This window comes from Brienomyrus brachyistius, chromosome 17, assembly GCF_023856365.1.
Source record: "Brienomyrus brachyistius isolate T26 chromosome 17, BBRACH_0.4, whole genome shotgun sequence".
NCBI lineage: Eukaryota > Metazoa > Chordata > Actinopteri > Osteoglossiformes > Mormyridae > Brienomyrus > Brienomyrus brachyistius.
In genome coordinates this window covers 9,779,317-9,791,158 of record NC_064549.1, presented here as the reverse complement: position 1 = coordinate 9,791,158, position 11,842 = coordinate 9,779,317, and the positions used below count along the sequence as shown (strand labels likewise).

Here is an 11,842-nt window from a genome sequence, read left to right as displayed (position 1 = left end):
TATAAAACAAAACAACAGGTTTAACAACCTTAACGTATCTGTTATGTTTGCACTTGTTTGTCCTTCATTCCTGTTCGCATTGTGTCCCGTTAACGGTAGTCGTCTCTGTGCTCACTGTTCGCACCGGTCGACCACCAATTTCGCTACGTTCACTTAGAGTTCTGAGTAACGCCTTACTGACACCGCCCTCTCTGACGTCACGGGGCTTGCACTATTTGCTTGCGTTGTGTCACACAACTGAGGAGTCGCTCGGAGAAGGTTACCTTGTGCACTACTCTGGAGACGATCGGAGGACGTTTGTCCAAACCCAGGCACAGAAGGCTTTCTTTGACCCGTGCAATAGACCTAGCAACACTGAAATCTGATTCGGGATTCATCACTTTTGTTTTTTAAGTTTTACTGACAGAATGGCAGAAATTGTCACGATGGAAGAGGAAAAGGCGGCAAGTGAAAAAGAGCCAGCAATGGCAAACGGAATGATACAAGACAATGACACAAGAAAACCGAAGTCACCGTCGGCCAGGGTGAAAAGGATTGTTTTGGCCAACTTGCTGGTGATATTGACTGTAACCGGTGTTATAATCGGCGTGATAATTGGACTGTGCGTTCGCAGCGCAGAACTTAATAAGGTGCAAGTGATTTATTTCGGGTTCCCAGGCGAACTTCTGATACGACTGTTGAAGATGATCATCATTCCCTTGGTTGTGTGCAGTCTCATCTCTGGAGCGGCCAGTATCGATCCCCAAGCCCTGGGCAAATTAGGCGGCTTGGCGATGCTCTTTTTTTTAGTGACAACTTTATTTGCATCAGCCATCGGTGTAGTGATGGCGTTTATCATTCAGCCAGGTTCTGTCTCCAAGCCCATAATCTCGGAAGCTGATGAAGTGCCACAGGCTAAAGATGTGATAGACTCCTTCTTGGATCTCGTAAGGTAATAAATCGTCAAGCGGGGCACATTTTGGGAGAGATTGCCAAGTCTGAGCTTGACGGGTGTCTGTGTAATTTACACGTGGAGTTCGCGGTGTAAAAAGCCGGGGGAGCATGACTGACACGTGGACGCTCTTAGCGTCCAGCTTTAAACGGACTCCCTCTGCATGTGTATCTTCAGTATTTATTTCAGACATCCGTTGTTATTTATATAACCCAATGAAATACCTATTTTTACCTAATTTTAATGCTTAGGTGTTTAATGTGTCCGGGACAATAAAACAACAAGATACTTTTCGTCAAAGAAACAATGGCTTAAATTAGTTTAAATTAGACAAAATTAAATTTTGTCTTTCAGCACTTACAGTGTAATTTTTTTATACGACGCCATTACCGTTTTTAGTACATGGGCTGTTAAATATTTCATTCTGATTTGTGATACAAAATAATTAGGCCTATATATTCAGGTCGACACCCCCCGTATTCGGGTTAGTTACCTGAATGTAAGATTATTTTATTTTACCGATTCTGTGTGAAACAATGGACCCGGTCTCAGGTAGGCATGAAGTTTGTCATAGCTAATAGTATTCGACTGTTGCATCATCTGAGTGCTAGTTACACACGTGGGCACTGAAGTTGGTCCTTCCTTGTTCCCTTTAGGGACAGATGGAGAATAATTTGTAAAAAGACCGCACCAAAGTATTACCTGTAATTATATACTCATATACAGAAACATAGATATACTTATTTTTATACTTATATACATCAGTTTATATAGATGATTGTAAGAATACTGTATATTTAGGTAATTATGACTCAACACTCGTGTATGAGTAATCTGTAACAATTTGTAGCTAATTATAATAAACCTCATAAATTTACAAATCGTCAAGCGGGGCATAGTTATATATTTTGCAGTTCTGTGTACACCATTAAAAAAGTAATTTTTTAAAAATCTGTTTAATTATCATTTAAACCACACAGAAATTTCCCCGCGCGGGAGGACCATGCATTATGTTAATTTTTATACCATCTGTTCTCTTAATTTTAACCTTGGATTGCGATCAAAGACAACGTACAGTTCCTGTCCAGCAGAATAAACCTCGTACTTGTTCACTTTCTCTCCAGGCTGATAAATAAGGCATTTATGCGACTAATCGCGAAGCGTAGTTTGTTGTATATTTTAGGTAAGTTGATAACACAGCAATTTTTAGCGTTTAAAGAGCGCTACCGACATTGAGTCTTTGGTGAGAGTTAGACTACATTCTTATTACGTTTTAGAATTAAGATGTTACTCCAATCGAGCTTAAATTCAGAGTACAGACACTGATATAAGGGGTTTCCGGCTTGGCTGTGAAACCAGGAAATACAGTACACGTATGCGTTTTCCCGATTAATAAACTAACAATATCAAACACAAAAATCCAGTTCAATCCAAGGTAAGCGATTGTCCCTTTTTACTGTTTTTTTCTTGCCCCCAGTTTTTTTTAGTAAGTAACCAACTTCACAACTAAATATGTGTTTAAAAGGTTACTGTGCGCGTGTGTGCAGTATTGCCCGTATGCGGAGTTTCGCGCAATGGGGGGAATATGTTAATTACCTACGTGGTGGCGGAGCCCGTCATACCTGAAAGGTCGTGTTTGACACATACTCTTGACGTATGACTGCATACATTACACGCAGTAAACGCACATGCATATCTATAATTAGGGGTGTGCTTATCGTCATAGTTCGTGCATTATTCCATCTGATGCTGTTCTCGAAGAATGAGAGAGTATCAAATCTAAATTACTCGAACTGGAACTGCCGACTTTCGCATTGTGTGAGTGTGGTGCCAGTTTGATTTTTTTTGGGGTGGGGGGGAACTGCCTACCCAGAAGAGTGGCACCAGTACCGTTAGGTAACTTTTACACCATGTGGACTTGTTGCTTGGACCCTAATGGTGGGAAATTCCTCTTTAACTGGCAGGACATCCTGTGTGTCACACATTTCATCATAAAGGAAGGAATTTGGATGAATGGAGTTGGCAGATTAGGAAAGGAAACTCCAGCATTTACTGTATGTCTCATATTTGGCTGGGCAGTGAATATGCCAGTGGTCATACAGTGGTCATTCTCCCGCCCTCCTCATCCTGCTTCTGTGGGCTTTCAAGCGTTGCATCCATTTTTCCTCAAGGAAATCAGTACTGGGATTCAGAAGGTTATATCTGGGTGCACCATTGGTCATTGTCTCGTTTGTTGGTTATAGTAACTCCACTTTCGTGTAGGAAAAGATGCATGACATCAGAAATTATTTGACTTATTAGGATTTAAATTCAGATTCTGTCAATGCAGAGGAATCAGGTTACCTAAAGATCCTGCTATAGAGATCTAAGTGATTGGCTCTAAGGATCTTTAACTGCTTTCAGAAGTCGCAAAATGGAACATTGTGACGTTACTGGGTAAATGTAGTGCCTGTGTGAGTGTATCAATTTCTTTCTTTTTCATTTGTCTTCGAAAGAAGTCATACTTCTCTCCCTTGGAAACCATTACTTTTCTGACTGTGCAGTTAATGAGTAACACGATTCATAATGAATCTGACCATCTTGCACAGGTAGAGCTTTTTACAAACCGTAGGCCCAGCGTGACACACGCACTCTGCACATGCACGTCCTTAAATAAGGCCTGGATGTCTTATTGGGAACATCTTGTGAGGCTAGTGTCCAAAACGGTTCCGCCATATTGGAAAATGTTTTTTTTTACTAGTGAGGTTTTAGTGAGGCTACCTAGAGTCTATACCCTATTAAAAACTATGGTAAGCTTTTAATTATGTTCTGAGTTCTCATGTGGCAATCTGCAGTGCCTCCTCACACCATCCAGCTGAGGCTCAAGTATTGACTAGAACTGTACAAATCATCCATCCATCCATTTTCCAAACCACTTATCCTACTGGGTCACGGGGGGTCCGGAGCCTATCCCAGAAGCAATGGGCACGAGGCAGGGTGGGGGGCCAGCCCATCACAGGGCACACTCACACACCATTCACTCTCACACGCACACCTACGGGCAATTTAGCAAGTCCAATTAGCCTCAGCATGTTTTTGGACTGTGGGGGGAAACCGGAGTACCCGGAGGAAACCACACAACAACATGGGGAGAAAATGCAAACTCCGCACACATGTAACCCAGGCGGAGACTCGAACCCGGGTCCCAGAGGTGTGAGGCAACAGTGCTAACAACTGCACTACCATGCCGCCCCCTGTACAAATCAATAGAATTCAATTATGGGTTATGATTCAGACTTCAGCATTGGCCAGAACAAGCCTTTTCACTCTAGCCGGCTGCTGGGCAGACCTCACTCTGGTTATTACTCTCTTGGACTATCACGCAACAGGCCTGCCAAATAGAATGACCTTATAAGATCATTCAGCTGTCTCCCTGCAAGCCATATTTGAGTCTGCGACGTTACATTAGCTAGGACTTCTCCCAGATCTCCAGTTCCTGACAGTAATGGGATTCCGTGTCTCTTCCTGCAGATCTTCCTAGCATAGACACAAGTAAAGTGCACTGTCAATGGGGCTGGTTTGGCTGTAGTCATCTGGCACGGGGTGTAGACACACATGCAGTGTACTCTGATAACTGGCAGGGTTCATTTGCTCAAGCTGATAACAGTAGCACTGTATGAGTACTGCAGGCGTTGGCTCGCCTGATGATATTTGCTACAGTGCTTGAAACGTGGAGAGCTCACCCAAGGCTCCACGTGCTGCCAGGGATATGGGTTTCCGTGGACACAAGGTTCCCACCCTGACATGTGCGAATCGCTTTACGGAAATGTACAGGCAGACTTTCCCATTGCTTTCGCTAAATATAGTGCGGACTCCCTTCTACATACTGAGTCACTGACACATTCATACAAGCTTGCAAGTCCTGCAGCCTAACATCTTGTGCCCAGTCACTCGGCACGTCCAAAAATACTCTGTATTTACACCTTGCGATGAAACAGGAAGGGCTTGTGATAAAATGAGTAGCAAAAAAAAATGCATCCCATAGATGCCAACATCTGTTTTAAGCTTCAGAGTTTCAACCATGTTTACACTTGGTTTTAAAATGCATCATGGCCGATACGATCATAGGTGGCAGCACTAAATACAAGTGGGAATGACCATCAAGACATATTGTGATCCGATCACTCAAACCACTGGTGGAAGAGGTCTGGAATGCATTTGACCACATTTCTTTTATAGTGTAAATGCTAATGCGTCCTGATGCGTCCACCGACAAGGGCATCACGATAACTGTGCATGGGGCCAGTTGACCTTCAAGTGGAATTGACATATGCAGCAATGAAATCTGAACGCAAGCGGTCAGCTGGACACCATGGAGACGCAGGAGAGGCACAGGTGTAAACGGCGATGCGCCTCGACTATCCACTTGTCATCTGATCGCCCAAGATGCATTTTAAAGCCAAGTGTAGACGTGGTCTCCATGTTTTCTCGTTTTGTCGATAATTTTCATTCTGGTTCGGCTGAAAAAAACGTAGGCCGAAAGTGGCGGCATGCAAATGTGGAGCGGTAGATCCTCCAGGACACCAAGGCACATGGATTATAGTTTATGGTGGCTCTGAACAAGGTAACATCAGAAGCCTCCAGCAGTGCATGAACTTGTAGCGATAAGGCCTGGGCAGCTGTTTTCCACCATGCCTGCTACATAAAAAGCCAGGACTGTAGGGCAGAAGCCTTTGCAGGGCGGAGAATCTCTCACCGAGGGTTGTCGCTATCCATTGGGCCCGGCTGTCTTTAGGAGTGTAGAAGTGGAAATGTGATCCGTTTGCTTGGTATTTTTTAGAAGACTGTGACGTCCTACCCATAATACGAGTTCCCTCGTGTCTCTTTCTGCACTCCGCTAGTTGATGTATTAGTTAGATTGGTGTTGTTTGGCGCTAAAGGCTCATCCCATGTTTTTCAGGAACATCTTCCCATCCAACCTGGTGGCAGCAGCCTTTCAATCGGTGAGTCGCCTAATTCACCCCAGCAAGGAGCCCAAGGAGTCTTGCTGTCCTTCTTGCCAAACATTTGCAAAGCTACACAACTATCTTGTTAGCATTACTAATCTCAAAATATGTCCAAGGTGTTTCGTTGTGTGGTGCGTGCGGCAACGCACTGCACTAGTGAACTAACTGCACTAGTGAACTGCACTAGTGAACTGCACTAGTGAACTGCACTAGTGCATGCTCTACAATCCAACCTGACCTAAGTGGAATCTGCTCTATGTGTTGTTATCATGGAATAGGTATATCAGTGGTTCCCAACCTTTTTTGCACCATGATCCGATTTTTACCATCCCAGCTCAGTCACTACCCTATATCGAGGGTATTAAGCATGCAGTGCACTCTACAGTTTGCGCCAATCAAATGCCTATGGAACAAATCTGATTGGATGTGCCAGTGAATATTAAATTAATCATCTATGGTTTGGCTTTTTGGATCGGTTGAGTGTTCACTAGTTTTGCGCTAAGCATTTGCAGACCGAAGACCTGTTTATATGGGTTATTTCTACGATTGGGCTGGGAAATCTGATTGTGGATCAGCATAGGAGCTTTCTGGTGTCAAAATGCTCACAAACCTATTTGTACTTGCCAGAACTCAAATTTGGGTGACGACCCATGGGTTGAGAATCGCTGGTATGGTTGGATCTATAAACCAAGAGCTAAGGAAATTGGAATGCTTTCCCGAGGAAAAAAAGAATAACTAATGATTAGATGTTCTTTCTGCCTTTCAGTATGCAACCAGCTACAAAAATGCCACCACAAAAAAAATTAACGAAACAGGCTTTGTGCTGAGCACCACCTTCGATCGGGTGAGTCCCTGCGTGTCCGACGGTATATATGTATTTGTGTAGTACAGCTCCGTGTGTTTGCTTGTCTATTTATTAGCATTGTTTGAATTTTTAAAATGGGTTTTTCCAGTTTATTTATTTATGTGTTCAGTCTTGGGGGGGGGAGCTATGATGTATTCAGTCTGAATTCAACATAGTTGAGTCAGAAACTGCATATTAAACCTACAACCAAACAGTCCTCAAAGTAACTGATGTGTAAGGTTGGAGTATCATGCACCTCAACAGGCAGAGGCATGTAGACATGTGAACACCTGATTGTCATCATGGAACGCTAACTAGTGTTGTCTGCAGACACTTTGGGAAAATATAACTCAAGTAACCTAAATCAATATGTGGTGTTCAAATGATGGTATGTGTGTGTGTGTGCATATATATATATATATCGTCAATAAAAACGTTTGGTGGCACCATTGTTTATGTGTTAATTTTACCTGTCCCTTTATCTCAAGGTGTTTTGTTAGTGATGTTTTTCTTGTTTCAGTGGTGTTTTGTTTGATCTAGTTTTTGTCTAATTTTGTTTAGTGTGCATCTGAAACGCTGCAAATGGGTGCCCTTCTATGAATTAATATGTGCAGTGTGCTCAACAGAGTTTGGTAGTTCAGGTCCAGAGAGTACAAGTCCAGACCAAGATTTTGTTTCAACCGACCAGTTGAGCATAAAGAGACATAATATTAGAATTCAACTGTTTGGTTGAAACAAAATCCTGGTCCGGACTTCTACTCTCTGGGCCTGAATTACCCAACTCTGGTGCTCAGTATCATTTATATAGAAGCAAGCCCATTTTACTACATGAGGTGGCAGTAGTTGTATTTAAGTTTCTTCTTCCTGGTGCCACTAGCTACCAGTCGGCAAGGATGTGGAGGGGATGAATATCTTGGGCCTGGTGGTGTTTGCCATCGTGTTTGGTGTGGCACTGCGCAAGCTTGGAGAGGAGGGCGAGATCCTCATCAAGTTCTTCAACTCCTTCAATGAGGCCACCATGGTGTTAGTGTCCTGGATCATGTGGTGAGTGTACGCATGGAGCTTTGTGTTGCTGGAAGTTCTTTGTGAATAGGATACCAGAGTATATCAATGCTCTCCTGTTTTAATTCTTCTAAAATGAGAATTCTGTAGATGGTGCATGAATTAATTTGATAATTGCATGATGAATTTTGCCCCTGTTGACCAAATCCCCCCCCCCCACCCCCCCAGGTATGCTCCTTTTGGTATCATGTTCCTGGTTGCAGCAAAGATCGTGGAGATGGTAGATGTTGCCATACTGTTCACCAGTTTGGGAAAGTACATCGCCTGCTGCATGCTCGGGCATGCATTGCACGGACTGCTGGTCCTGCCGCTTATCTACTTCGTCTTCACACGCAAGAATCCCTACAGCTTCCTCTGGGGGATTTTCACTGCCCTGGCCACCGCATTTGGGACCTCATCTAGGTAGAGAGTCCAGCTTCTGTCGTTATTGGTTTAATGTGTCTAGGACGCATTGTTGTTGCATCTCTTTTGGGCTTTCAAGTAAGAGTGGATTTCCACTAAACCTGTGGCCCGTCTTGCCTAATTTTTACCCTTGTTTCATGTCCTGTTCTTGTAGAGGGTTCATTTCTGTCCACATAGTTTCTCCTTCATTCCCTGCACGTTCTAAAAAGATCCATCTTAGCACTCTCCATTCCATTCTCTGTCTTCGTAATGTCCTTGCCCTCCCCTGTTCCTTCCCTGCTGCTTGCCCACCCTCCCTGACTTCCCCTTCTTTGCCTCGTCCCTTCTGCCTTCTCTCTGACACATTCCCTGCCCTCCCATTCCCTACCCAGCTCGGCCACATTGCCCCTGATGATGAAGTGCGTAGAGGAGAACAATGGCGTGTCCAAGCACATCAGCCGCTTCATCCTGCCCATTGGGGCCACCGTCAATATGGACGGAGCCGCTCTCTTCCAGTGTGTGGCCGCCGTCTTCATCGCCCAGCTCAACTCCATCTCCTTGAACTTCATCCAGGTCATCACAATCCTGTGAGTGTGAAACTCTTGTTTCTTGAATTGTGAATGAATCTTGAAGAAGGGCTGGGGATCTCTGGCTATATTTTGATAGCCATCTTGGTGCCGCACCTTGAATTTGTCCTGCGCCCCCTTCCGTCAGAGTGACAGCGACAGCATCCAGTGTGGGAGCCGCTGGGATCCCTGCCGGAGGTGTGCTCACCTTGGCCATTATCTTGGAAGCGATCAACCTACCGACCAGCGACATCTCCCTCATTCTTGCCGTGGATTGGCTAGTGTAAGTTCGGGCAAGAGAGTGCTTTGGCTGAGCGGGACAAGGAGCAATCACGGAAAGGGATTTGAAGTTTTAAATGGAAGTAGTGTCTGTCTAGTAGCAGTGTAGATACAACGTGTCTTGATCCTTTATGACGTCATGGTGTCTCTCCACCCTTTGATACAGCGACCGCACATGTACCATCCTCAACGTGGAGGGCGACGCCTTTGGAGCGGGGCTGCTGCAGTACTTCGTTGACCGCAACGCCCACAAAGACGGGCCGAACCCCAACGAGAAAGCGCTGGTTGAGGTCGTGTCAGTCAAGCACGAGGACTCGCCCCTCATCATCAAGGGCAAGGGCGAGACTGAAGACGGGGCGCCAGTCCGACCCAATGTGGAGGAGTCTGTCATGTAGGCAGGTCGGGCTGCTTCATCAGACCCAAAGAGAGTGTCTCTCCACTAGGACATTCACTCCTTACTTTTGACCAAATTCTGAAAGCACATATCAACTTGAATACTTCTATTTTTAAAAGAACATCAGCATGCATACACCGCCCCCCCCCCCCCCCCCCCCCGTTATAGGTGTCAGTTTCTGGTCTGTGTCCCAGAGGCACTATAATGAATGTGCAGTGGCTCTTTCGCTGTTAAAAGAAGGATAAATAATATGGTTGACAAAACCTCAGATTACCAGAAATGGTAGTTCTATACATGTTACATGCCTCATTCCTTGTGCTAGGATCTTGCGGAAGATGAAGTGTCCGGTATTTAATTTCAGCTCTGGTTTGTAGAGTCCTTTCTGGTTGCTGTAGTATAGTACTGAAGAGTTCGCACCCGGACAAATGTAAAGCCCTGGTGATTATTGTACGTGTGAAATAATCGCACGAACCCCTGGTCAAGTGTGACAGGTAAGATTGTAAAAGCTAATAGCAGGCTGTAGGCTAAGGTCCTCATTTTTTGGATGGTGGTTATGCGTTCAAAAAGGAGGAATAGGTGAACTTGGGACTCCTGTCCCTTTTCCGAAGCTCAGTCATCTGTTCCAAAAGGGCTATATATGGAGCTTTGTCATGTGACACTGGAAGAGGTTATTAGGTTATTTCCAACCAAATTAGTCGTCTGGCATGACAAACAAGGGTGACATTGAAGGCCAGTAGAGTAGACACAGGCACCTGCTACCGTATTTGGGCCTCATGACATCATATCATATTGGGTCCCCAACCCAGACCAATCCCATTATGTTCCAAATTTTTTAGGGCCCCTGTTATTCGAGGGGCCATAAAATGTACTAAACCCCCCTCCCGCACCCTTTCGCCACGCCCCTTAGTAAACATGCATGTTGGTGCTTTATATTAATTTAGTCTGGATGATTTTTTTTTTCTCTAGCACCTCCTGCTTCTGTTTATTCATATCACCAGAGTCGGTTCAAACCAGAATAAGCTAGATCAGACTTCTGCATACTGTCCGTGATATGATACCTACCACTCTTCTTAAAAGGGTGGGTCGGGATTTCACACACGTAAGGTTGGTTTTGGAACCTGATATCTGTGCGATGTTGTGCTCACCAAATTCGGTAGCTCCGTGTATATTTTTATAAATATGTCCAAAGGTTTTTTAAATTAATTTTATAGAATCCGTTAATGATGAGAACTTTTAATGCTGTTTTATCAGTTTCCCCTCAGCCTTGATAATACGTGATTTTCTTTCTAAGTTATTTCAGTTAATTGTCCGCACGTGTTTTTATGTGTGGTAATTGTAACGTCTGTATATGTTGCTCATGCGTCGAGAAATGAACGTCCGTATGTTTATGAGCGCGTTTGCCATGAAGTTTGTCCGATATAGTGAATACATTATGAAGTAGAAGGTCTGTGACGAAAAGCTTTAAGAACATTCCGTACGCTTTCTGTTTGATGGCTTCGTAAGCCACGGCCAAAGATAACTGTCGCCGTCCGAATTGTGCTCCGTTTTTACTGTAAATAGAATCGTTTTTATTTACTCAGTTTCGTAAATTCTTCAGTTTCTTTTACACAACCATCAGTCCACGGCTTCCTTATGATTTGATCTATTTAATATACATTTCGTGAATGGGGATTTTATTTTATCATTCATACCTGAATGTCACTTAGTCATCGCAAATATGAGCTACTCCTACTCAGAATTGCTGTACGTGTTTGACAGTATAGGTAGTATGACTGTTATACAAAGAAACGTCAAATCCCGCTTTACTGTTTCTTGTTATGATTTTCTAAATACCACCACCGCTCAACCGAAATATGCAGCCATTCATATTCGAGTCATTTTCTCACAGGTCTATTATTTATCTAGGTCTATCTATTGTTGACAATTTCACTTGAAACACATTTTTACTTTATTTTACCAAAAAAGCTGTTATGAAATCATACTGTCTGTACACTTAAAATAAAAAATGTTCCGTGTATCATATTTCTGTTCTGTTGGGTTCTGATTTTATGGTGGAACAAGTGCCGGAGTGAATGTTTAATTTATGTGGCTCTTCTGCCACCTGCTGGAGGTCGGTGAATTGCACCCTAGACGGAATGCCAGTCTGTCTCAGTGCATTCTCACCATAGCGCAGTACTGGCAATATGGAGAGATCAATTCATCTAATTGGGGGGTAATACAACGCAGAAAGAATATACACAGAGCTGGGGGCAGGAAGCCAGCCCACAATCCTGCAGATGCCATTATGTCACCCCATAATTTAGAAGTTTTAACATCTAAAAGTCTAAAAGATTGTAACATCTCAATAGGGACACGGATGTACTGCAATAAGATCTTTTGGTGATCATCGCAGATGGACAG

At 43.8% G+C, this 11,842-nt stretch overlaps 1 protein-coding gene across 1 annotated transcript; it reads left to right on the top strand.

Moving 5' to 3' along the window:
* The first annotated feature begins 222 nt into the window (after positions 1-222).
* slc1a5 (solute carrier family 1 member 5) lies at positions 223-11,464 on the top strand. Its single transcript, XM_048980238.1, has 8 exons — positions 223-931; positions 5,871-5,913; positions 6,683-6,760; positions 7,638-7,804; positions 7,991-8,224; positions 8,596-8,790; positions 8,918-9,052; positions 9,215-11,464. The coding sequence occupies exons 1-8, from the start codon at positions 408-410 to the stop codon at positions 9,441-9,443; spliced, it is 1,605 nt and encodes a 534-aa protein (XP_048836195.1). The 5' UTR covers positions 223-407; the 3' UTR covers positions 9,444-11,464.
* Positions 11,465-11,842: the final 378 nt, after the last annotated feature.

Excerpts from the sequence above, each read along its gene's own strand:
- slc1a5 (XM_048980238.1), top strand. The coding sequence starts at position 408 with ATGGCAGAAATTGTCACGATGGAAGAGGAAAAGGCGGCAAGTGAAAAA. Across the intron at positions 6,761-7,637 it reads TGAGCACCACCTTCGATCGG|CTACCAGTCGGCAAGGATGT; the intron begins GTGAGTCCCTGC and ends TGGTGCCACTAG. Across the intron at positions 7,805-7,990 it reads TTAGTGTCCTGGATCATGTG|GTATGCTCCTTTTGGTATCA; the intron begins GTGAGTGTACGC and ends CCACCCCCCCAG.